General features: G+C 45.5%; 1 protein-coding gene across 1 annotated transcript; it reads right to left on the reverse strand.

The window, feature by feature from the left end:
• Positions 1–1,004: 1,004 nt before the first annotated feature.
• On the reverse strand, positions 1,005–24,584 carry LOC119446292 (GTP-binding protein Rit1-like). The gene is given in 7 exon segments (XM_037710689.2): positions 1,005–7,750; positions 18,272–18,378; positions 18,381–18,462; positions 22,667–22,740; positions 23,621–23,677; positions 23,984–24,089; positions 24,237–24,584. Coding segments are annotated over 6 exon segments (687 nt in total). The 5' UTR covers positions 24,237–24,584; the 3' UTR covers positions 1,005–7,489.
• Positions 24,585–25,561: the final 977 nt, after the last annotated feature.

The following is a 25,561-nucleotide window of genomic DNA, read 5'->3' on the forward strand; positions in this document are numbered from 1 at the left end:
AACTTAGTTTCATTCAGACTTTCAATGAAATACAGTGTGCCACTTGTTACTTCTGTAAACAGAAGAATTTGAACTCGCTTGCATTTTTGCGCAATGAACACCTATCAGCTGGTGCATGCAGTCACGGGCATCAGACTCGTAGATTGTACGTGGCAACACCAACAAAACTCTTTTATGGCTGTGTCAGAACCTCGGTGTAAGAAATATAGGTGTTGACACTCGCCGCCCGCCGCGGCAGGGAGCTCAGACAAATCGTGTTCGCTGTAGCCACGCCCCATCGGCCCCTGAGCCGCAGCGCACCCCACGCAGCTGCGGCCAGCGCATGTGCTACAGCCACAGTGTCATGGCCGCCTGGATCTGCGCATGCGCCAATAAAGCGACGGGCTTTCTCTGCATCACCCCGCCGTGCGCACTGGTCCAGGCAGCCTTGACGGTGTAGCTGTGGCACATGCGCCGGCCGCAGCTTTGTGGGGGGGGGGGGGGGGGGGTGCCGTGGCTCAGGGGCCGATGGGGCGTGGCTACAGCGAACACGATCTGTGCGCGCCGTTGGGTGGAGTGTCAACACCTGAAGTATTTCTTAGACCGTGGTCAGAACATACGCAAGTCAAGCAATCACCACAGCAACTTCAAAACTGCTGTACACCTAGAACAGTCGTCCATTCGGGATAAGGTGTGAACTGCACTGGTCAAATGGAGATGTCCCCATTTCAAGAAAAAAATATTGATGTTGTGTTCAATGCACATCATGAGCACTGAAGCTGTTTGTGTGTGTGTGTGTGTGTAACCCTTCATTGATATATGCATGTTTTTCCCAACCTAGGTATTCCTTGGAAAGGAAGCAGTGACCAGTTGTGTATTTTTGTAATGTGCCAGAATGCAGCAAAGAAAAAAAAAAAAGATGTTTTGAAGACAGTGCTGTTTATGTCTCCTTCATTTGCATGCGCAGACCCCCACTGTATGATCAACTCCATTTTCGGTTCAAATCAGACAAAGAACATAACACATTTCGTATATTTTTCTGTATTGGACATCCGTGAAACAGGTACATTGTGCCTTCATGACTGAGAAAACAGTGGAGGCTACACTTTCAGAGACATTTCCCCGGGAAGCTGAACATGAAACTATGTGAAACACTTTACATGCACAAAGAAGGTTTTCAACAGCAAACGTGCACTTCCAACAACTCTCATAAATAGCAGCCGTGTAGCTTCTCTGTCTGCACTAAGTGTAAATAACTATAGTTGGCCATCAAACATCCACATCGAACGTACCTAAGAAAATGGGTAAAAGACCGTGAATATACCTCGCCAACTTTTGCTCTAGGGAGCCAATGACTGGCCACATATTGCACAACCCTCGCATACAATGCATGTTCAACGTCAGCCGCAGGAACAAGGCGGTCAAACCATAGCAAAGATACCTTAAACAAGCAGCTACTATAGTTACAGCGTATTAGGGACTGGACCTTGTAGAAGTTGAAATAGGCATATGGGAGCAAATCTGTGCTGAGTAGTACTACTACTTCACTGAAAAAAAAAAAAAAAAAAAACGTAATGCAAAACGATCATATCACAACCAAATGCAAACTGAATGCCCCTACCTGCTACATATAGAAAAGTAGTCTATAAAGTGCCATTCTTGCAAATATGTACTGACTTGGGAGTTGCGCGGATGCTGCAACTAACATAGTGCAAGAAAAATTGTGGCAACAGACGCAAAATATGATTAAATTGCACATTTCATTGCAGCTTCCAGCAATTTTCCCATTCTCTCTGCCAGCGAGCTTTCGCTGCAGACAAACACACTCAAAAAGCACAGTTAAAGCAACACCATAAATAGTTTAACAACATTCTCAATCCTCGTACACACAAACAATCGGAAGGCTTGGATGAAGAAGCACAACGTTGTAAGATGCACAAAAAAATAAAAAAAAGGTGATGATGGCAATATGTTCCTATATTGGCTGAGAAAGTCTCTACGATGTCTTTATATCAAGAGTATAGGTCAACCACATGGTTATAAACCTTGATGGAAAACATTAAGCTTAAAGGGACACTAAAAAGAGCAACTAAATCGGTTTAGAAAGGTAGAATATATCTTCAGAACTCCATTAGCATTTGCCAGAGGTAAAAAGGTTCATTACCAGAAGTGGTAAGTAAGGGCAAACCATCCCTTTTTAATTTTCCCTCGCAATTCTGATGCTCATGGTCACTGCAGTGATGTTGTGGGTGTCGCAGCATTCATATCTGTGCAGGAAAAGTCTAGAAAAGTTGCCACGTGGAGGTTTTGCTTATCTTTGAATGCAACACGACCCTTTTTCTCACTTGAAAATTTCTGAACTCGCTTCAAGCAGATGTTGCAAAATCTCCAATCAAATGCAACAGACGCTGGTGCCAGAATTTCAAGAGGTGTCACCTGCAACATGTCATCTGTGCAAGTGTGCTTCTCTGACCTGCTACACTCACTAGGAATGCTAGACTTGCTACACCTGCACTAGGAATGACCTATTTAATATACCGAAAGTGTAATCTACCAATCTCACTATTTTTTGCATCCCTCCAGTAATGCCATCACTTAATGTTAAATGTCTGCCACTTGTAACCCTGTAAAAGGACTGGTGCGTCCATGACTAGACTATGCATGCTTTGCTTCTAGTAACATGGTTGAGGCAGCAAGACCGTCAGGGAAGCCTGGAAGACATCTGTCCACATCTTCCCGACAACAGACGATGCACTCTTACGATTTAACTATTGCATGATATACCATGCAGCACAGTCACACTTCATGCAGACACAGCAGCCTCAGCCCATTTCAAATAATGCCTACAGTAGGAGCATTTCATTAGGACTGTCTAAAGTAGCAGTGTCTCAACATAAAAGCACTAACAGAAATATCAGTCCTTCTGAAAATATCTGAAAGCTGTAGACTAGTCAGCTGGTAAAATAAGCAATATCTTGATCATGCCTCTTACAAGTGGTTCCTGTATGCCTTATCTATGATCAGACGGATGATAATGCCACCCAATCATTGTCCATCACCTCAAAGGACCTCGTTTCCAACTGACTTTTCCAAAGCTCAAGACAAACGAACCATTTAAGGAGCCTGGCTTGCAGATTATTTAAGTTTATGAAAATGAGCCCTGTAGCTCTAAATGCCACCGTGATGAAGTACTGATATACAGCACACACAAAGTCCCTAGAAGACATTGTTTCCGTGTGTTTATCGGGAAAGGTCATAAGAAATATGCATCTCGGAAGCTTGTAGCACCGGAAAACATGAAGGAAGCATTAATTGTTGAAAATTCCTGTGCAGATTTGCACTTTGTTAAGGTCTGAGCACTAAAAGAATTGATCACATGAGAGTAAAAGAGATCACCATGAGATCAAAGAGACCCTCATCGACCTAGACAGAATTGGTAGACATGTTCCGCATAAGTTGCCCACATTAAATTTCAGTGCACAGATGCACAGACTAAAGGCACTAGACGATGTGAAGACCTGTGATTATGCTTAATGTGTAGCTTATATTACACAACCTTTAACATGCACACTGGCAATTTCAGGCATTGAGCTGTTATGAAGTGCCCCACCCCCCAAAAGAGTTGTGTGAAAGCTTCCATGACTGAAGCATACTGGCATTAAACAGGTAATATTTCTGTACAACATTCATTAACTCCTAACAGACCTATTGCAGTGTCTCAGTGGCCATGTCACTGGCCATTCTGCTGCTCAACACAAGGTCGCAGGTTCTATTCCTAGCCACAGCAGCTACACTCCAACTGCATTGGAATGCGAGAATGGCTTCTTTCTGGGGTTTTACGTGCCAAAACGGCTGTGTTCCGAGATTTCGGTGGAGTTAAAGTAACACCAAGTGGTTAAAAAAAACCTACAGCCCTTCACTACGACAATAAACACAAACCAAGACACAGTCTGTGAATACAAATCTATCACTGTAAATTCTCAGAGGGAGCATTTGCAAGGAGCCCTAAGCACTTTGCTAACAAGCTATGCTCACTGCTGGACTTCGACAAGTTTTCTTAACGATGATAATAGTGTGCTGAACTAACCTGGGCTAAACCACAATGCTAACAACCATACAGCACTGAACAATGTGTCACATAGTAACAACGATACTAACGTTCAAACAAGCTTTGCAGCTTTGTACGTGACTCATGTAGTGTGTCCAGCGCAATTCGTTTACGCATTTCCATACCATCACTGCAGCGTGCGTTTCGTGCAAGCTTTGCTCCACAATACTCAAGTATTCTAATAATCTACTATAGTACACTTTGAAAACTATGAATAAAAGAAAGATAAAGGAAAGTGGTAGGTGATATATCTTGTACGTATACATGAACTGTCATTGTTTGTAAAAATGTGAGAGCGAGGGTCTACATCCACTCGTCAGGCAACTTGCATTGATGTATACATACAAATAGGGCGCTCCATAAACAATGACTTTGAAACAATTTGCACTTCCCGGCAAAATTCAATAACACTACCAAAAGTAAAATTCAATGAAATCCTGTCGGCCATGTGGACAGTGCTATTTTTATCTTGCATCATTAGAGCACAAGGAACCTAATCTACACTTGTTACAAGCGATAGCCTGTGCAATTCCGACAACAGGGTGCTGCAGCAGGAAGCCCCATAATTAACAACATCATAGACGAGCTGCAATGTACAAGCCAAGCACCGCAAAATAGGTATTGCAAGCATAACAGATAAAGAAAAACACCTGCAGCAAATTTTGCAATTAGGCATCCTCAGGTGGTTTGCTTGAAGAGATGGACGTTACTTTCACGAAAAATCGCACAGTTGACTTGGCTAATTAGGAAAATGCCACCAAATAACTTTCATATTTCACTTTGGGACCCATATTTCTCTTGCAGAATTAAAGCCAGACAGTTCACGTTTATTCAGACAGTTCATATTTATTTAGCCAGAAATTTAGTTTTGAGGCAACCACCCACAAAGCTCTGTGAAAGACGTTGGCTCATCACTTAATTTTGTCCCACTGTGGGCAGGCGAGGCTTTTTTGTGAAAAAACATTAACTGGAAATATGTTAACCAAATGAGCACTGTAATCTGCCATACAAATAATCAAGCGGAATTGGTGGAGCGTCAAATTCAGACCATATATTTTAAATTTGTTCCGAGAAACAAACACACAAAAAAAGAAAACGATTAAAAATACAATGGGTGGTATGCCTTAAACAGTATGCCTATTTAAATGCAAGCAGAGAAAGTTGAACAACAGAGTCTACAATGCATTCCCCATCTTAGCCATTTAAGTTCTGAAGACGATTGTTAAGCCTGAAGAACTTTTTCCAAAACTTGCTAAGGACCAGCCTCCGACTCCTCCACGTGTACCCCTGCCCATTTTGAATTTAATAGTAAGAAGCCTTTGTCTTATTACACTTAAACATTGCGATGAGTTTCCTCTTTGGTCATGAGACGTTCCACAGGAGAATGTCTACATGCAATGGCTTCTCGGCAAGCGGTACCAAACGTTTTCCGATATTACAAGGTGCTAGAGTTCTATCATTTTTACACAAAAGCTTTGAATTCATACACATCTGGAATCATCAATAAACTTTATATTCAGGTGTGCAATATACACATGTGGAAAAAAAATTGCGAGATGGGTATACAAAAAAAAAAAAAAAGTAACAAGAACTGGAAATACACTTGCACCATTGCTATATATGTTGCGCTCACACCGTTGTAATATACAGCAAGTGAAATTTTAAGCGACACCAGAAGGGGAATGACTTGTATACAGTTGTCCCATTATCAGAGGGAACACCCCATCAGTATTCAAGCGCTCATGGCAACTTAAATCTGCGATGGAAGCCCACAGATTAACCTTTCATCAAGGCGGTAATATGGGCTAGTTGGTCTGTTATACTACAGGGATCCTAAAAAGTGCTAAAAGAAGACAAGGACAGACATAAGAATGACAACACAGCACTGTGTGCTGTCATTGCCATGTCTGTCCTTGTCTTGTTAGCGCTATTTAGGAACCTTTCATTCTTCGGTGCCGTATAGGTCAGACCACTTTACGAAAGCGTCAAGAGTTGAAAGCTGTTACCACAAGTATTTTCTAATGGTAACAACCAATTCACAATACCATAAGGCCAATTCATATACAAGATCAACAACATTTGGTGTTTCGAACCTTTGTTTCAAAGAGCACCGAAACTGAGAGACCGTTCGTGTAACAGCCCAGGATGGTGGTGCCCATGACTGAAAAATAAAATTGCCTATACTAATTAAGGCGTTTTCCCATAAGAGTGGACATTGTTGCATGTGACACGAGTAATTCCACGGGAGCACAAAGTAACACTTGGTCATGTCACCCATCTAACAGGACGCACCTTCGCTTCATTTGCTTCAATGACCCCAGAAATGCCTTCACAGACCACTAGTCCGCCTGTGGACATGAATTTGAGAATCACTGCACTAGAGGACAGGAGTTGTTTGCAAATGCAACACAGCTTAACTAAGTGTTATAAGCACACATGTGACTTATGACTGAAATAACTTGAGCTTTATGCTTCCTTTGTTACATCATGTGAAGTTCTGAAAAGATGAAAATAAAATCGCTACCCCAGGACTAGCACAACTTCTTTTCTATAAACTCGAACGTTAGACATGCCCCAATGAAAACAAAATATCTTTGTTAACATAGACGAAAATCGTAGATGCTTTCGTTCTCTGTGCTACCAGTACCTAAGAGTGTGGAAATTTACCACATGAAGTGAACACAAAGTGAAGTACATTTACTTTCATGTTACGAGATGAAGCAGCAAAGCCTCTAAGTCACTCCACGTGACAAAAAGCACTGGTGACAAGCCTGCCCTCATCAAACTAGAATTTGGTCAGCAGAGAAATGACATCTCTTAATTGTAATCTAAAATTGCAACAGCAAACACAGTTGCTCATCAAGAGGACTAGATAGGCCTTGTCCTGCATGGGCTTTATGCACATTTTTAGTAAACGGTCTTATTTCAGTGTAAATGATAAAAGCACCAGCAACTTGAGCTGCCTCGAATGCTGTGAACTGCATGAACAGCTGTAGAAACTGTCCCCTACAACATGAGACGTCTTTGAAACACTGTACCTCCAGCAAGCTTTCTAGTCCTACTGAGCTTTCCCAATCATCCTAACCACATAATCTCTCTCTGAATTCTGCAACTAGAGGCAATAGCGAACAAGATGACAGTTAACACATTGCAACCTGAAGCCTGTCAGCAATAAAACTGAAACTTGGTTGAGCAGCGATTTACAGGCGCCACTGCTAGCTAGCTGCCTTACATTTGTTCAACGGCAAACCGACCAGCAGTAGTAGCAGTGGAAACCCGGGCCACCACGCGACGCTGCTTGGCTGCACAATGGTCAAACAAGTGTTGGCCTAGGGCAGAAGACAACAACAAAGCCTTGGACGGGCCAACAGAGGGGAGGGTCAAACAAAAAACAGTGCACGCTCAGGAGTGAGACGACGCGTCCCCAGATCCGCGCACGCAAAGCAGGGAGCGGCAGGCGTGTGTGAAGGCTTGCCACCGCTCGCTGGATGCCTTCCTGCGGGCGGCCCGCCGAAGCAGGAACTGTCGCTCCTTCTCCCGGCGCCGGATCTCGCGAACCAGCGTGTGGAACACGTCATCCACAAAGTGACGCAGCGCGGCTGAGGTCTCGTAGAAGGGGCAGTTCATCTGTCGCGCCAACGCCTGCCCTTCCTCGGTGGAAACCTAGGATTGGAGAGAGCGCGCAAATGTTACTGTGCAACACTTGCTGGACAAAAAGTAAAGAAAAAAAAAAGAAACAAATAATGTGATGCCAGGAAAGGACAACGTGAGGACATGCCGCTGACATCGTCTAGGTCCATACTCGTGAATCTTCGCCAGAAGGACACCAAAAGCAAAGACTGGATCGACCTAAAATGCTAGCTTACTCTTCTAAAAATGCACCAAAATGCGACTTAATTGCAGTGGAAATCACGACCAAAAGGGCAGCACAGTTCCACAACTCGAATTGCCTGAGATCAACAGGATCCGCTTACATAGATACATTTCTGCCCTTTCTTATCAAAAACTTTCTAAGCTATGCTAGTGATCTTGGAGATTGTGCTTCGCCGGGTGCCACAGCCTGCTTCGAGTCAGGCCCACATGCAGGTGCCACAATATTCCCACAAATAGCTTCAACAGAAAGCTATTCAGTAAGTCGGTTAGATAGTGGCAAGGCAGATAGTTCACAAACTAATCTAAGCAGTGCCAATACTTAAGTGCATAAGTCGCACCCCCTACTTTTCACGCCTTTCGAAGAAAGAATTGGTGCACAAGACACCTGCGTAGAACACGCACCAATTTTAGCTTGGTTGGCATGATGAAACATGATTACGCACGCTTGTACACTCATCGCAAAATGTTGTACTCGGCCATTTCCGGGCACTAAATTTCCATAAGCAAAATTTTTACGACTTGCAAGTTCTAGCAGAATAAAATTTCAACCAACGTTCCTCTTAGGCACAGCTAACCGACATTAATTATACTTCACTCGAAGTCACTGAAGGCCTCATCCTCCGGCGAACTGTCGAACAGTTCAGCCACTGCAGCCGGCAGCATTGCCGGGTTACCATCGCCACCTCTGAATACCTTGTACACAATGTTGTAAGCATTTTGAAGCACCGTCACTGGCATTGCCTCGGCGGTGTGGCGTGCTTGGGCCAAATGTACAAACAACAATCGCATCACACGTCATGCCTGAAACAGCCACCTTACGCATACAAAAGCAAAAAGACCAGAAGTTGAAAACACTGCAGCTACTGCTGGACTACTGAAACATCTTGCATGGGCAATTGATGATGATGACAACCACGGTTTTCCTTCTTTTTTTAACCGGCCTATGTCGGGCGCCACAATAATGTAACAATGAAAAATTGTGGTCCCTTTTGCCTACAGTATATACCCAAATCTAACACACACCTTTTTTTCAGAGAAAATTGGCCCAAATATTGCCTGCGTATTACAATCAGATGCAAAACCGTGTATGCAGGCATTGGGGCCTACCGTCAAATCTGTCAGACGCAGCATCAGCACCATTGCAAATTGGTGAGAGCATGATTTTGTGAAGGATGCTGTCAGTTCATTTTGTAGTTGACTAAGACCTTGAGCGGCACTTCTGGCCAACAACTTTCGGAAATACTATCACTTTCGCGAGATTTAGCATGACTTGGCACCAGATGTTTTTGGCGTAATCAGCCCCAGCGTTTCTGGCATTGTGCCAAGCTCGCTATCTGCGCAGAGTGTCAGGAATGCCATCGGACGCATACTTTGACAAGTCTGATGGAGAGTCTTGCGAAAGTGATCACTCGAGAATACCACCTCTGTGTGCTTGGTATATGTGGTGAGTGAAGCTGAAATGGTGACGACGCACTGCTTTCATTATGAAAACTCATTAAAAAAAGATCTTGGCTGTGAAGGTAAATTCTGCCCGTTTCATTTTTCTGATCGCAAACCTATCAGGGCATGCTGTATTTTTATTTTATGAATCAGTGGCATGTTACCATTCAGATGCACATTTATTTTCGTACTTTAAGCCCAGGAAAATTGAGTGGACATTATATTCAGGTAATTAGAGTAGTTATTGTGTTGGTCCCACAAGATTAACGTCTTAAAAAAAAAACAGGAAACTAGTACGTGGGTACGCGCGACCTTCAATTATGGACGCACCTATATCGCGGAGGTCACGATGGTCGTGCTGCCTACACGGTGATCCTTCAGAGCTGGCATCTGTCAATGTCGCTCCACTGTTAAAACAAGATTCGATTTCTTTCAGAATGGTGCCGTCCCCGGTTTCTCGTACTCGTGAAATAATACAGGTATATTTGGTCATGCTAGCGTGCTTGTTTCCATGCATTTATACGATTCACTGTTGTATAAGACGCACCAACAAAAATTTCGGAAAAAATTTGCGTCATGTGCCAGAAAATACGATAGTCAGCTCCTTGTTGTTAGTGACCCTGGCATTCCGCTGCTGAGCATGAAGCTTCAGGTTCAATTCCTCATTGTGGTGGAGACATTGCAATGCAAATTGTGCTCAGGTATGAAACCGAACACAGCAGTTACTATCTAATAATTGTACTACAGTTGAACCTCGATATATTGAACAGCAAGGGGATTGCAAAATATTTGCAAAATAGTTCAACATAGAGAGAAACGACGTAACAAATGCGTCACAGTCCTGTGCAAGTTCATGAATAAATCACTTACGGAGCTGGGAATACTCACTTCAAGCGTCAAACAAACAATTGATTCGTTTAGGTTAAGAAACTCCAGCAGCATGGCTTGCTTCTTATTGGCGACCGCGTGCCGAACGACAGCCTCCTCCCCATAATCCCTGAGTGCCAGACCAGCACCTTCTATAGCACTGCAGTAGCAGCACACAAGGGCCAAGGCAGCCACAGCCTCACTTGAAGTAAGGAGTGGGGTAAGGTCAGTGCTTGTGGGATCGTGTTCAGCAGCCTCTTCATTAGGCTGCTCGCCAGTAACCTCCGCAATGATCTCCGCATCCATCAACTCGGCCGTGGTTCCAGTGGTGTTACCACCGACGAAGTCGCCAATACACATGCTGTCCTCGCTGAAAGCTTCAGCGACGATCGTCTTCTTTGCTCCATTCTCGACGTGCCGGATAACCTCCAGCTTCGTGGCAAATGTCAGTGGCGTTCGCTTCTTTATGTTTGCAGTCATTGCAACAGCACATGCAGCATAGGTCACACCGACCACACCACGGTAACTACGACTGGCCTGCCTATAAGCAGCACCGAGGAGGTGTCAGTACATCAAATGCGCTGTGGTATCAAGCGAGCCAAGCTGCCACCTGTGTGCACCATTACGTTCAAATGGTGCTTCTGGCGTGATCGATGCGAGCGTGTAGTCTAGTGTAGCAATCAGAACCGTTCACAGCGCCGCTGCTATCTTCGAAGAAAGTTGAGGGAAAGCCTGCTGCCTGTCACCAGAGCGCACATGGTGAAATGACACATCCGGTGCGATCGATACATGTGTGTTAGCCTAGACTGTAGCAATCGGAAATGCCTAACATGCCACCATCTTCAAGTGTGTTGTGGGAAAGCCTACCGCCTGTCACAAGAGGGAACGCGGTCTGCAGCGGAGTTCGATATATACACTTTACATCAGACGCCATTTGATATAAAAAGTTAAAAATGAATGTGATTTTCGATGTGGTATGTGAAGAGTAAGAGTTTGGTATAAGCAATAATTAGATACAGTAGAACCTCGCTGATACGTTCCCGCTTAATACGATTTCCCGGCTCCTACGTTCGCAATCGCGAAAAATAAACATAACCCCATAGAGGAATGTGTTAATACGTTCCGGTTAATACGTTCCCGGAAAATACGACTATTTGGCAGCATTGTGGCAAACTGCGGTCGTATGATACGTTCTGTAGCGAAAAATTATCATTCAGGTATGCAAAAAGGCCGCTCTCACATGCTTGTAAAGCGCTAAGAGGCAGACAGCCGCCGCGCGGCTTCTCTGCATTGCTCGTTCGCCCAAAGTGAAGAAGCGCGGCAGCAGCGGCTAGCGAATTGGCTTTTGCGCTACCTCGCCCCTTGCTTCAACACTAACTACTAAGCGGCGAAAGCAGGCGGACACCGCGCGCACGCGGAGCTACGACTCGCCGAGATCGTAGTGGAGGTGGTGGCGGACGAGGCACCGGAAGACGGCGGCGAGAACGAAGGCGCCACCGGCTACCCTCGCCGAAGCCATTGCTGGCCTGGAAGCCTTACAAAGCTTCTTTCGCACGAAAGACAACGAAAATGTGGACAAGGGTCTGCAATGTGGGCAAAGGGAGTTGTTCCTGTCCAAGGGTGTGTCGCACCAGCAGAAAATACAGTCGAATCTCGATAATTCGAACTCGAAGGGGCCTGAAAATTTGTTAGAATTAAAAGAAGGGCTTATTTTTGACATATTTGTGCACCATAGCGCTACGTACAAACGGTGCTAGTCGTGAAATATCGCGGCGAGCAAGCACATAGCGAGCGAGGGCCACGAAGCTGCTCACGCCGGCCAACGCTCGCGTCCCGATAGCGCCTCTTCCTCTTTACAACCACAATCTTTCTCTCTCGCATCCCGATAATGGCAGCGAACGAAACTTCTGGGAGCGGGCCGCGCCAGCACGGCGACGCGCGCGCGGAGACCGTCGAAGGTGAGGGAGGAGGGCGGCAGGGAAGCGCATTTGGCCTCGGCAACCCCGTCGCTTCGGTGGCTCCCCTCGCCCTCCCTCTCAACTCATTCGTAGCTCCCTCACCTTCGACTGTCTCCGTGCACGCCCGCCGGCCCGGCGCCAGCTTAACCCGCTCCCCTAAGTTTCGTTTTCTGCCGTTGAAGTTAGTGTTGGCCGGCGTGGGCAGTTTCGTTGGCCGGACTGAGCCTCCACGTTGCTTCCCTCTGCGCCGCAACCGCTGCGTTGGCTGAGACGTCGGCACGTACACGCGTGTTCCGGTGCGACGCTGAAATGGCGACCTTACCATCTGAGAGGGGAAATTTTCGCTGCGGTATTTTTTTTTCTTTCTTTTTTATTTCTCCGCGCGGCATTGAGGGGTCTCTCCTAAGCTTTTGCTTTATGGCGGTGTCGGAGCATTGCCAGTCGGAGGCGCCGCCACGCAATTTGGCGTGCTGCTGAGAGCATTGTCGGTGCGCGGTTATGTTCGAATTAAACGTTGCAAATGCTTTCGCGTTCGAATTACTGAGCGTTCTCGCCCATTGGAATACACATAACTTTGACAGGACCGCGGGACCACAGCGTCAGTTCGAATTAACAAATTCGACTAACTATGTTTTGCAAGAAATAAATGTTTTCTGCCCTTGCACCTCAACATGGGCTTGTCAGCTTCAATTTTTACTGGATTCGGATCATACGTTTTCCCGGATCGTACGTTTATTTTTCGCGATATTTTTTGATAACGTATGAACGAGGTTCTACTGTATATCCGTGTTAGCTATATCGAGGTTCAACTGTATTGATGATGTAACAGACTACTGCAGAATGTTTACATGGGACAGTGACCTTGGGGTATGCATACGACACGCTCAATGAATGAAAATGTGAGGCAAGCCCAAAGTTTTGAAGACATGTGCTGTTCCATGTATAACTTGACATGCATCCCTCACTTCTGAGCTAAAAAATTTGAAACACAGAAGTTTCACCAAAGATTCAATTTTGAACACATGACACTTGGTATCAGCTTGATACTGTTACTAAAGTCTTACTGAAATATCTAACATCACGGATGGCACTAAGAATGACCATCCTTGGGAGTGTGCTACTGAGGTACTAATTAGTCAGGTCTTGCTGACTACTGCACTGACAACAGAAATGGGAGCTATGAAGAGTGATATGAAACTTGTTCAGTGGTTCTGAATCTTGAATTAATGTGCATGTATAGTGCATATAGCAGCGCGTGAATCATTCCACACATCATTCCCAATATCGTCTGCAGTTTTAGCGGGTAGTCACATGCCATACTCTTGTAAAAGCTGCACTCTGCCAAGATTCCAGAAAACAAGTGTGAGTCATACACAAGTAAAACCATTATCAGATAGCAATTTTCCACCCATTCCTTTCGTTCCTCGTAGTTAAAAATCTCCTTTTCAAGTAAGGCGACTTAACTGCTACCTCAATTAAGAATGCAACATTGAGTAAACCTTTATCATCTCTCTGTCGTGTTATGCAGTCACATGTGCCTTCATTGTCATGTCATGGTCATTCTGCTTTTTTGGTCAAGCTTTAACTTTGCCTGCTGCCGCAACTGCCGATATAGCTCATGTCAATGTGCAGTTGAGTGCCAGGCACACCAACCATTGCGCTACTGTGCGATTTCAGCACTTGGTAGTATGCGGGACATGGAAAAAAGTGTGGTGGCGTCTGTGCACGTATTTCAGGGACTACAGCGGGCAATCCTCCCATACAGTAAATCTGGTATGCAAAGCAGCAGTCTTTTGCAGTGTGGTTTTCAGAACAGCAGTTGTTCTCAATATTCTTCTAGCAAAAATAACCCTTTGCTGTCTTGGGTCAGTGAAGTGTCACTGCCATTGTTGTACCAGTGTGGTCATCACCATGCTGGCATTGTCATATTCGTCATTGTGCCATCTTTCTAGTTAGCAGAGAAGTACAGAAGTTTAGAAATTTGGGATGTCAAGGCAAGTCGGGGGAGCGCTGACATAAAAACATTTTGTCCTGCTTTTCTTGATTTTCTAGACAGCTGTCAACTTCATAAGTATGGTATAAAGCCTGAGTTCCTCGAGCGCGCTACAAGTACTTATTACAGCACCTTACCAATTACCAATTACATGACCCATGCCCATCAGGTCTTCGGACGTGAAAAAAGAGAATCATGTCACTGAAATGTATCACAAACAACTTATGAGCCCGCCAGTCAACCCGGTGTGGTGGTTGAAGGTCATGCAATGAATGTGTCACCGAAAGCTACCAAGTTGGCCCTTTCGATTGTTTGCTTCTCTTGGAAATGATAGAAGTGCCCAGTACTGCCCAGTACCTCATCTGGGCAGTTATCAGCAATCAGCCCCTTCCATGTCTTCACGGCACTTGCTAATTTGCCTAGTCTTAGTTGCATTGCCCATCATAATGCTGAGTTCTGGTTCTGGTAAAAGGCATAGCCTTTTAGGTTGCTCTGTCATGCTACTTAGTCCTCAGACTCGGATGAGGCTACAGTATCAGCACGGTGTTGTTGCTTTCCGCCACCATTTATCAGATGACAGTGTCATCAGTGCTCGCGTCAACTCCGAGCTCGTTGGCTGTGTAGGAGCTGGCTCTTCGTTCTCGGTGTCGGAGTCGTCGGAATCCTCCGTAACTTGACGAATGATTTCGTCATCGGTCAACTCCGCACATAGCTCGAGGTCTTTGTCAGCGTCGGCGAAGCCCTCAAAGGTTATCCCGGCTGGAATCGACACGCCGGCAGCGCGCAGATCGTCGAAGGCAACGTCCGCGGATGGCAGTTCGTCCACGGAGGGCAGTTCGCGGTTGGCAGTTCGTTCGAAGGCGCGGACGAAGACGAAGGAGGAGTCGGTGCCATCGCTGTAAACGGCGAATCCGCTCGACGAAAAGCGCAGCACGAAACAGCTAGGAACTCGGTGGATGCTGAAGGTCGGGAAACGTGATCACTGAAGATAGCGCGCAGCAGCAAACGATCAACCGCAGACACGACCGCAGAGCTGGCAGAGCTGACAAAACAACACGTGAACGAACACAGTGAGGTTTGGCTTGGCTAAGCTACGGCTGGCAACGGATTGACACGTGCGGTTTCGAGGTTACGGCAGCCGCGGCGCGGTGCGGCGGTGCTGCTGGCCACACCTGCGATGCGAGTTCCGCCACCATTTATCAGTTGTAGTTGTAAAGTTTCTCCATTTTATTGCGATAGCAATTATATGGACACTCCAAGTGCATTTTTGCCGTCGTCGTCGCCGTGAGGTTCTATATCAAGTCCAACAGTGATAAAATCGTCGCCGCATGCCGTACACTTTGTGTGCGGGTGAAAGCATACAAGGGTGAGCCAGCAATCGCGGCTCAATGTAGTGCACGCGAGGGAGGAAGGCAGGCCGGAACGCGCGGTCTTCTTAAGCGCGCAAGGCACGGGGGCGAGGCAACGGAGAGGGAGGGTGTGCGTTCCGCTCCGTCTGCTGCTGCTCGCAGCGTGGCCGCACAGGCGCCGTATCTTGAAAGCGATCTGCGACGTGGGCGAAGTGCGCGCCCGTGCGGGCCTCCTCTTTAAAGTGATCTGCGATGGAGTGCCAATAGCTTCATATGCACTGTGCTTCCGACGTTCAGCTCGCGTTGAAGTCAAACGAGAGACAGCGCGAAGGTCAATTTGCCCGCTGCTGCTAGCGCGCTTTCTCACTCCAGCACGCTCACCGAGCTTCCGCGGTCATCGAGCGAGATGTGTTCATGTTTACCTGTGCGCGCATGACAACGTGCTTGTCTATTTAGTTAGTAAGCGAATGTGTACAACTTTATACGGCCCATTGAACTACTATCCTTGCTTCGTATAGCTCTCTACTAATTTGCTATCGCAATCGATGCTTTGCCTTTCGGGCGAAACTGCGACTTTTTTGGTTCCCGTCACAGCCACCAAATTAGTCACACTGTCTGAAAAGCCTGAACAATAGCCACTGTGGTTAGCAATACATTAGAATAAGCTTGAAGTGCTGGAGAATTCGCTATGTTAGAGGAGAGGGAATGCTACTTTTCGAGCTACCTGTTTTGTGTCACAGGGATAATATTTGCCTAGGGTGTACAGGAAGCATTGTCTAGCACAGGGGTTCTCAAGCATGTTGGTCCAAGGGAACCCTGCTAAGCTTCACCAAGTGCCAAGTGCCATCAAGTGGCAGCGTCTGCCTCTGCAGAGCTTAGGGAACAGTGAATGTGTTGGAACTCATGCCATCTGCTGTCGAAAATGTCTATTTTATGCCTGCCCTAGGAAGATTTGTAAGCAATAACGGTAGCTCACAATGTCTGATTACAGTATTTGCCCAATCCTAATGCGTGCCTTTTGTTTTCCAAGGAAAATATGCCGAAAATTGCCTCCATAGTGGAATCTGCAACGAAATCAAAACTGCCTTCGAGGCATACGTACACTTTACTGCATAGCACGGCTGTATTGCAGTAAAGATGACCATAAGAACCATGCAGCAAAGCTGACTTTAGTGAATCGGCAGCCATTATAAAAAATGGGTTGCGCGTTAGATTTGTACTTTGTTTAGGAGCTTTAGCTCATTCCGTACCGCGCCCATTGGGCATCGTTAGCCCGCTATCGATGGTTTGAAACACCCCTTTGGGACCTTCCGTGCCACTAACAGACACAATGCACTATCGGATGTGAAGGAGAACTATAGTTTTGTTTTCTAAGCAGTTCGCTTTTTTCCCGCTTGGCGGGGATATTTGATTGCGCTCCGAAGTTTCATGATCGTCAAAGTAGAAAGGAAGAATGGCCACCCGCTACCGATGGTTTGAAACGCCGCTTTCGCGCCTTCTGCGCCGCTCACGGACACACTGCACCATCTGACGTGAAGAAGGAGAACTATCCAGTCGAACCGGGATATATCGAACTCGAAGGGGATCGCGAAATAGTGAGAAATATCAATAATGCGATATATATATATTAAAAATTTTATACAAACACTTTCAAGGGGATGTTACAGCTGTTCGTTATGCACAATAATTCGTTATATCTGGGTTCGATATATGCGGGTTCGACTGCATTTTTGTTTTCTCAGCAGTTCGCCTTTTTCGTGCCAGGCAGCAGTTTTCGAATGTGCACCGAAGTTTACGATCGTCAAAATAGAAAGCAAGAATGGCCGCCTCCAAAAGCAGTACGCGCTTTGAAAGATCGCAAATGTTGTGATTCCGCTGCGTCTGCGACTAATTGATCGAGCAGTAGCGAGTCTGAGGATGCTGCTTTTTTGTCGGACTTTGACTGAGAGCGACAACGATGAAAACCAGCCCGGAACATCGGCGGCCGCAGCCCGGCATGCCTAACTGTAGTACTTGCAGTTAAATTTTTGTAGTGGAATACCTGTTCAATGAAAAATTTAGACTTTTTCGGAGATAGTGCCTATTGGATGGCAATACATTTTGTATATCTCATAATTTTCGTGACATTTTTACTTTGATCAATTTTATTCCACAATCTTGATTTTGGCAATTTATATCTTTTTATGACATACATCTCGTTAATAAAACTTTTATGCATGAAAAGTCCATTCATTCTGCTTTTTATTTATGAAGTACATAAAATATTGAGTGCAGTAGTTCCTTCAGAAAATGTGGCGTAACCTACAAAAAACACCTATTTTCCTCATGGTAGGGAAAGAGTTATTGTCATTTCTATGTTAGTTTTCTACTTTGGACACAGAAAGTGGGCGCGCGCTTGAGTCGGGGGAGTGTTAGACTCGGGCAATACTGTCAATGAATTGGCGGTGCGTTTTGGCGTCTCTGTGCGCCTTGTTTAATTAGACCCGCTGGATAATTCAATCAATTCCGTCAGTCCCACCAGGGTCGAATTAACGGAGCTGTACAAAAATTTTATGCAGACCCATGAAGCTGTGGCTTAACAGCTTAGACACCTTTCATTCGTCCTTCAAATAATTTAAATGCCTTTGCACGTCCTCTTCAGGTTGGATGAATGGAGGCACCCCTGCATTACATTAAACATAATATGAAATAAAAGCAAGCTTACCTGGCGAGAACTTTCCAGGTCACATTTGTTGCCAACCAGAACCATGGGCACAGACTCTGAACAGCGGACACGCTCAATCTGCTTTCTGCACTCGGCAGCTTCCTCCAGCTTCTACGGTCTGTGATGGCATAGCATATGACAAAACCTTCCCCGCAGCGCATGTATTGGTCCCGCATAGCTGTGAATTCAATCTAGAAAGAAAATACGAACAGCTTAGCAAGATAAGTGACCCACCATATTTGGTAGTCAGACTAATATAATTATTCACGCAACATACCACATCCTACTTCAAAAAATAAATAAAGTGTTCTTGTTTGAACAGATACCCATCGATGGCTGCTATTGGCCGATGGCTGACATCAATCAAGAAGGGCGTTTGGATCAGTGCACTTCTTTTAACTGTATAAACCCCTGTCACACTGAACGTGTTAATGTCATTTGAACTGAATGACATTAGCATCAAATTGCATTATTTCGCTGCTAGACCGCAATATTTATTGCCATTAGAACCGAAAAAATCCCGCAATCGAATAAATTTGTCGAACTCATTCAGCGTCGCACTCAAAGCAAATACTCTCTACCCCAGAGACAAGGTAAAATATGGCATTGAGCATTTGTAATTTGAGAAGCGTTCATGTAAAAAGGCAATTATTTTGCATGCTTTAAGGCATCTGTCCTTTTAATGAGAGAAAAGCTGTACAGCAGGCTGTCACAATGTTCTTAATCTCCACCTCAGTGGCATCTGGCCGCCGTCGCTTTACTAGTCTGCCATACTGGAAACAAACGGGTGCCTGTGTGCATCTACAACGTAAGGTACACAGCAACTAACCGCTTCACCTGCTGCAACTGAACGTCGTCATTCAGCACTGCCATGCCAGTTATATTATGTGTGTGAAATTTATGAGCTATGACTACTAAGCTAGCTAAGCCTTGTCTTGGCTTACTGTGGCCAGACATTCTGAAATAAAAGTTTTATATGAGTGTTATTTCAGTGAAGCGACGTCCCATATTTATTTTAAAATAAACAGATGGATTTTTCAGACACTCACACATACCTTGTTCTCCTTTTCTTGCCAATATTTTTGGTATAATTGCCAGTGATATCATGACTGAATGAAATTAATTTTTCCTGTGTGGCACCACCACGGGTTGAATGGCATTCGTTGCACCAAATGTCATTCGAATCTAATGGCATTAAAACGCCAAGTGTGACAGGGGTATTACTACGTATATTTATTGATGCAGTTCAATAAACAGACTGAAGTAAGCAAAAATCTGCTTTTAAACTTCAATAACAATGATGTACTTCCAGAAGAAGTCGACTCTCGTCTGCTCACGCTCGGCCGCCCTCTTGAGAACTAAACTTCGGCCACACTGCTTATTGGTGTCATAGCTGTTGGCCTCACTAATTTCGATTAGTTTTGAACACTCAACTAGCATTGAACCACAAAAAACTTCAGGTCAGACCACACATATGCTTGCCAGCGGGTGCTTACTCCAGGCCGTTCCTGACTAGACGCCTTGACAGACCATCGCTTCGTATTGAGCTATTGACAGCACTTCAAAATGCCTTATTTGGATGCGACTACTGTCAACCGGTCAAGCTGGTGGAGGAGAAAGCCGGTGTGCACCACGTAGCATGGCCAGACAGGAGCACACGAGCATGAGAGTGCACTCCAGCCCTTTTGGACAATAAGCAAATGTTGTGCCATACTGACTACACGCATCACAGTTGCATGTAGCTGCATCTGCTGTGTGGTGTAGATACTGCAGCCGCCATGGGGTGGCACGACGAGACCACTTGCCAAGCTTGCTGAGAACAACTGTGTGCCTAGAGTGGTCTCTGTGGGCGACTTGGCTCCAGGCACGTGGCAAGCCGACCCGAGTGCCAAAATCCAACTTGAACAGCCATCTGCTTCCAGAGTTGCCCTCCTTCGAGGTGTGTCGCCATCATGTTCGAAGCTCATTACATTAGGAACCCTTTCAAAGCGAGTCTGCAGTGCTGCATCTTTTGCTTACCCGACGTGGGCGCTGCCGACATACTCGCACGAGCGAACAAAGACATTTTATTCGACTCTTGAAAATCGTGTGATTGGCGTAGAGATAAGTGCAAAAGGAAATGTGCTACTTGCCACTCAGTGCGAGAAAACACAGCTGCAAGTAGCTATCTAGCACAGTGTAGCACCGCAAAGGGGGTGAGACGCCGTGAACTCAACCAGAAGTTGAGGGATAGATTCCAAGCTTAGCGCATCATGGGCACCAAGATAGGGAAGTAGTTGCATGTATGCGAACCTCCGAAATCCAATTTGAACTGCACACCAAGGTGACGTTCAGTAGGTGGAGCGTTGTGGGCACTCCCCACACCGCCAAAGACTTCGCAATGCAAGACGTTGAAGAAGGAGCAGTAGCACCGCGAAGGGGATCAAAGGCAATCTTTGATTGTGAATACTTTTGTTGCAAAGTATTTCTAAAATAGCCTATTTTAACTTCAAATGCATTTCTCGACTTCGATGAAAAGTGTTCCAGAGGTCCATTAACCCTTTGAGGGTCGAATTTGTTTGCCAAATGTGACCCCCCAGGGTCGATTTTTTTTATTGCCGATTTTAATTATTCGAAATAACCTATTTCGAAAAAAGATGGTCTTAATTTTTGGGGGGTGAGCGTAAAGTGACAAAAAAAATGTTCGCGTTGTAAAATACACAATGTTTATTCATGAATAAGAAGATAGGCGCACTGAAAAATGGTTGTGTGCACGTCCGGAAACCAAAAGAAGTGAGAAGCCTTCGTCTTATCGCCAACAAGGTGCGAGAGAGCTTTTGTGGTCTCCAAAAAAGGAAATGCCAAAACGGCAGCATCGTTTGTGTATATAGGCGCCTGCCCGGGAACAGGCGTAATCGCGCCGCGGTGAGCGATAAACGATCAAGTAACAAGCAGTCACCCTTTGAGAGATTTGAAACCAGATAGCCATCAGTTTAACGTAAGCAACAAGCGGGAGCCGCCGCAGGAGAAAACCGAAACTTGCTGCCACCGCGGGAACGATAGCCGACGCACCATTGCTATAAAAAAAAAAAAAAAAAACGGAGAGGCATCGGCGCAAGTAAAGAAATTCCACGTGTTCCCGTCGAGTGACAGCACATGCCAAGCAAAAGAAATGATCGAAAGAGGCGCGCTTTTTAAATGTACAAGCGATGACGTACATGTACGTCATTGACCTTTTGAAGGTGTTCGCGGAGGGCATACATGTACGTCATTGACCCTGAAAGGGTTAACATGTCAAGATGGTGGTGCTCCGGCCACATCACAGCAATCTAGTGGCTGCAACGAAAGTGTATGCATGTCAAAGTACAAATCCACTGAGGCCAAAGACAGATGGCACATGGAACACATTGAATGGATTATGCATTTCAGGTTCGGGCATGGGAATGTATATTGGCAAGTTTCTTCGCCTTTTCTCGAACACCACTTTGCGAGTGCTAGCTGCTGTCTCACATGATGGGCAGTTGGAGATGGTGATAACCAGGGCAGCCTGGGGTCATGCATGTTATGAATGCACAGGACACAGAGGCTAGGAGAAAGCATGAGCGGAGCAGGAATGCCTTCGATCCCAAGCGAAGCATGGTTCAGAACTTCAGCACACATGCGATTGTAATATGAAGTGGAGCAGTGTTGAGGTGCAGCGATTAGCACCAAGCAGTGTGGTGAAGATTTCGCCAAGAAACTCAAAGTGGAACAGTGTCGATGTGTAGCAATGAATGGCTTGGAACACGAATGTATGCTTCCTCGTTAATGCTGAGCCTAGTGTTGATACATTGTCACAAATCAGCAGCGAAGCTAAACACATACTGTTTCCTGGCGCAAACAATATTTTCAGACTGGCATCATGAAAGGTCGGTTTGGTGTGCAGTGTGGGCGAATGACTGTGGTTTCTATCAGACATGTCTGTGGTATTGTAGCGCCACAAGTTTATGTTGAGTGAGGCATTTCTCTGTGAAAACATGACCGCCTTCGTCATGCACTCAAAGCTTGCAATTAGTAACTCAACAAAAGCAGCCATTCCTCACATAAACTAAAGAAAGCCTCGCTTAAACAGATTCCCACAATCTGTGAGATCAGCCCAACCTTCCTCACTTGATTTGTGGATAATACTTGACATCATGGATCGAGCTGCACTCCAACTTTTCTTCAGTAAAAATTAATTCATCGATGTGACTGGCTTCATTATACTACAATCGCTTTCAATAGCTGCCTCCCCCCCCCCCCCCCCCCGATTAAATGAAGGGCCCTCCATTTCTCGCCACATAACTCCTTCCATACACAAGCAAATGGAAGTCATTGAGCATGGACTTATTGAGAAAGGCTTTTGCAAAGACAAATACCGAAAGACAGTAGACATACCTGGCCAGCAGTGTCCAGAATGTCCAATAGTGCCACTTCTCCATCAATGACAGTCTTCTGCTGGTAGGCATCCTCTGATCATGGGAAAACACAGTGGAGTCAATATACTTTCAATGAAGAAAAAGTAGGGTAAAGATTGTCCAGTGGAAGACGCCATGTAATGCACACCAAGTATATTTAGTCAGGTTATGCAAAAGTCGTAAATGGGCAGGACATCCCTTCAGTAATCTCAACTCTAACCATGGAGGCCAGGCGTACCACTCAACTGAAACATGTTTAATCTGATAAAGCAAAACACACATAAACAGCCACTGCCAGACGGCTTTACTTCTTTAAAAGGTTGTATGTGTGAAAACAATTATTTTTTCTGGATCCGTGGGCACTAGCATTTTTTCCCTGTTCTCTTTTGGGTATGTTTAGCCATTGCGTATTTTGACTTTACTATCTGATAACGTGCAGTGCATTTGCATTTTCCAACACAACCATAGCCTTATCTAGGAGATAACGTGCTGCAGCGCAAGCAAATGGCCAGTCTTGTTTTCCCCATTTTTAAAAAAATTTTTTTTGTCACGAATACATGTATGCAGGAGCGTTTTTCCAAACCTGAGCAATAAAGGTAGCAAACCGTACGCAATAGGCAAGCACGAAATTTTTGTTTATGTACTGAACAAATCAAAGTAGGTGACAAGTGAAGGCACCCATTTAGCCACATTACATATGTTTCACTGTGAGGTACATACAATTAAGCCATAGATGGTATGCCGGTCAAATGCACTACTGCCCATAAATTTGGCCCTGCGATTGCCGACGGCATAGCAGCGTCCGCTTCGAGCGAGACAGTTGCTGCATTGGAAGATGTCCCTAAACCCACATGCAATATTTTATTTTTTATTACTAAACCGCTGCGCAAATTTGTAGTTTGTGTTCAATTGGAGGGAAAAGAAAGAAAATTACCGATGGTCGGGTCGTGGTATTCCAAGAAGCTGTGAGTCACGAACTGAAGCGTCAGTGCTGTCAGTGAAGAGAAAATACCGGGGAAATGAGCGCGCTAGATAATCGGGCGTCGCCAAAGCGGCGACGTACTAGAGTGCCACGAAAGAACGAGGAAAAAAAAAAAAAGAGAGAGAGAGAGAGAGAGAAAAGAGAGTAAACTATCACAAAACGCCACCGACGCAAGAAAAACAAGGCAATCGCGCGCCATAACTTATGCGCGGGCGGAGGCAGGTAAACAGTCAGTAGCACCGAGTTGAGTCACGCGTGTCCGATAGAGCGCGACGTTACATACATGCGACGCAGCCGAATACAAATGGGACCCACCGCTTTTTCCCACGCCTCCATCGCCGAGAACTACGATCTTGTAAACGCGAATGCCGCCCTTCTGGTTCGATGAATGGCCAGAACCTCGGTTCGTCGTTTGCACCATCTGCGAGCGTCAGGATCGACAAGGCGAAATATGTCTCAGCTGTTCAGGAAGTTGGCAGTTTCCCACGGCCTTTCTCGGGCCTGTCCTTGCGCTGTAACTGAAGGCTACCGCGCTACTGAAGCGAGAAAAGAGGCGCCCAGATCTTACCTTCAGTAGATGGAGACCGGTCTCTTCACGGGAAAACCAGAACCGAGGCGAGACGAAGCCGCGGAGAACGCCCTACGGTTTCGCGCTCCACTGCCGGAGTAGTCCGAAGTAAACACCGCAGTAAGCCTAGCGCACTCCTACGGATCGAGTAGGCGATCGTTGGGAATGGCGGCGGAACAGAAAGTGACCTGATACGGTGTTCCTCCTGAGACAAGAGGAACGCCAGAGATACCGGTATTAAGAAAGATAAGTACGGGCGAACCGGCTGTAAAAGAGATTACATATTCGAGCTCTGCCCGCGCGACGACCAGCTGAGAAACAACTCTCTGGGAATCCCCGCAGCCTGTAGCACTGATGCTTTCTTGTTCCGCTTGGTGCCACTAGCGAACATGCAAACACGGTAGTGATGACGTAGTTTTGACGTGTACAATGTTTTTCGGCGGCTGCTCGGCACAAAAGCATAGCCTTCGAGATTGCCATTATTAGGAAGCAATGTAGATAAGAGGATATGGGTCCTCTGAAGTTGGTTTACTGTGGTGCAAGTTAAAACACCAACAAGGACGGCACTCGCTTTCGCCCTTTATTTTCTGCCACACCAAAAGCGTCGCTCAAGGAATGAATGTGGTATTAAAAACTTTTCGTCTAAGATGTGTTTTCGGCTCACAAGATCACTTCTGCCGCATGCAACCAGCCAAGGCATAGCCTTTAAGATCTGTATATATTTATCAAGATGGCGTTAACATTGACGCATGGATTTGTATACCACCTATGACAGTTATCTTTACAATAAAATATGCTAATAGAGAATATTACAATGTAAAAATTATACTGTGTAACACCAAGTGGTGCACACATGGTGGTGCGCAGTAGATAATGGACAGTAATAACGCCCTCTAACCGTAAACTCGGATCTCGAAGGCTATTTTTTTACTGGTTGCATACGACGGAAGTAATACATGATGTCCTTTGGATTTAAAATGAAGATCTGAAAGGCTATGCTTAAACTGGTTGAATGCAGCAAAAGCGATTTTGAGAGCCATAAACACATTATAGACATTGGCCTATCTCCCGGAAACACCCCATTCGTAACTTATTCAAAGCTGTATAAAAAAACCGGCAACTTTGCACTCGGTCGTGCAAAGCTTAGGCACAGAGAAACTGTTGATCCTCAAGTCTTACTGGCTGCTAGTATTAACTTCGTTGTTGTTAGGTCTTAACTTGGTTTAACTTAACTACGCATGTAGGAAGGTATTCTCGAGCGATCATTTTCGAAGGTACCTACCCGTTCGCGACATTTCGCGTGACTAGCGCTGGACGCGCCGGCG

This window comes from Dermacentor silvarum, chromosome 3 (assembly GCF_013339745.2).
Source record: "Dermacentor silvarum isolate Dsil-2018 chromosome 3, BIME_Dsil_1.4, whole genome shotgun sequence".
In the NCBI taxonomy this organism is placed as follows: domain Eukaryota; kingdom Metazoa; phylum Arthropoda; class Arachnida; order Ixodida; family Ixodidae; genus Dermacentor; species Dermacentor silvarum.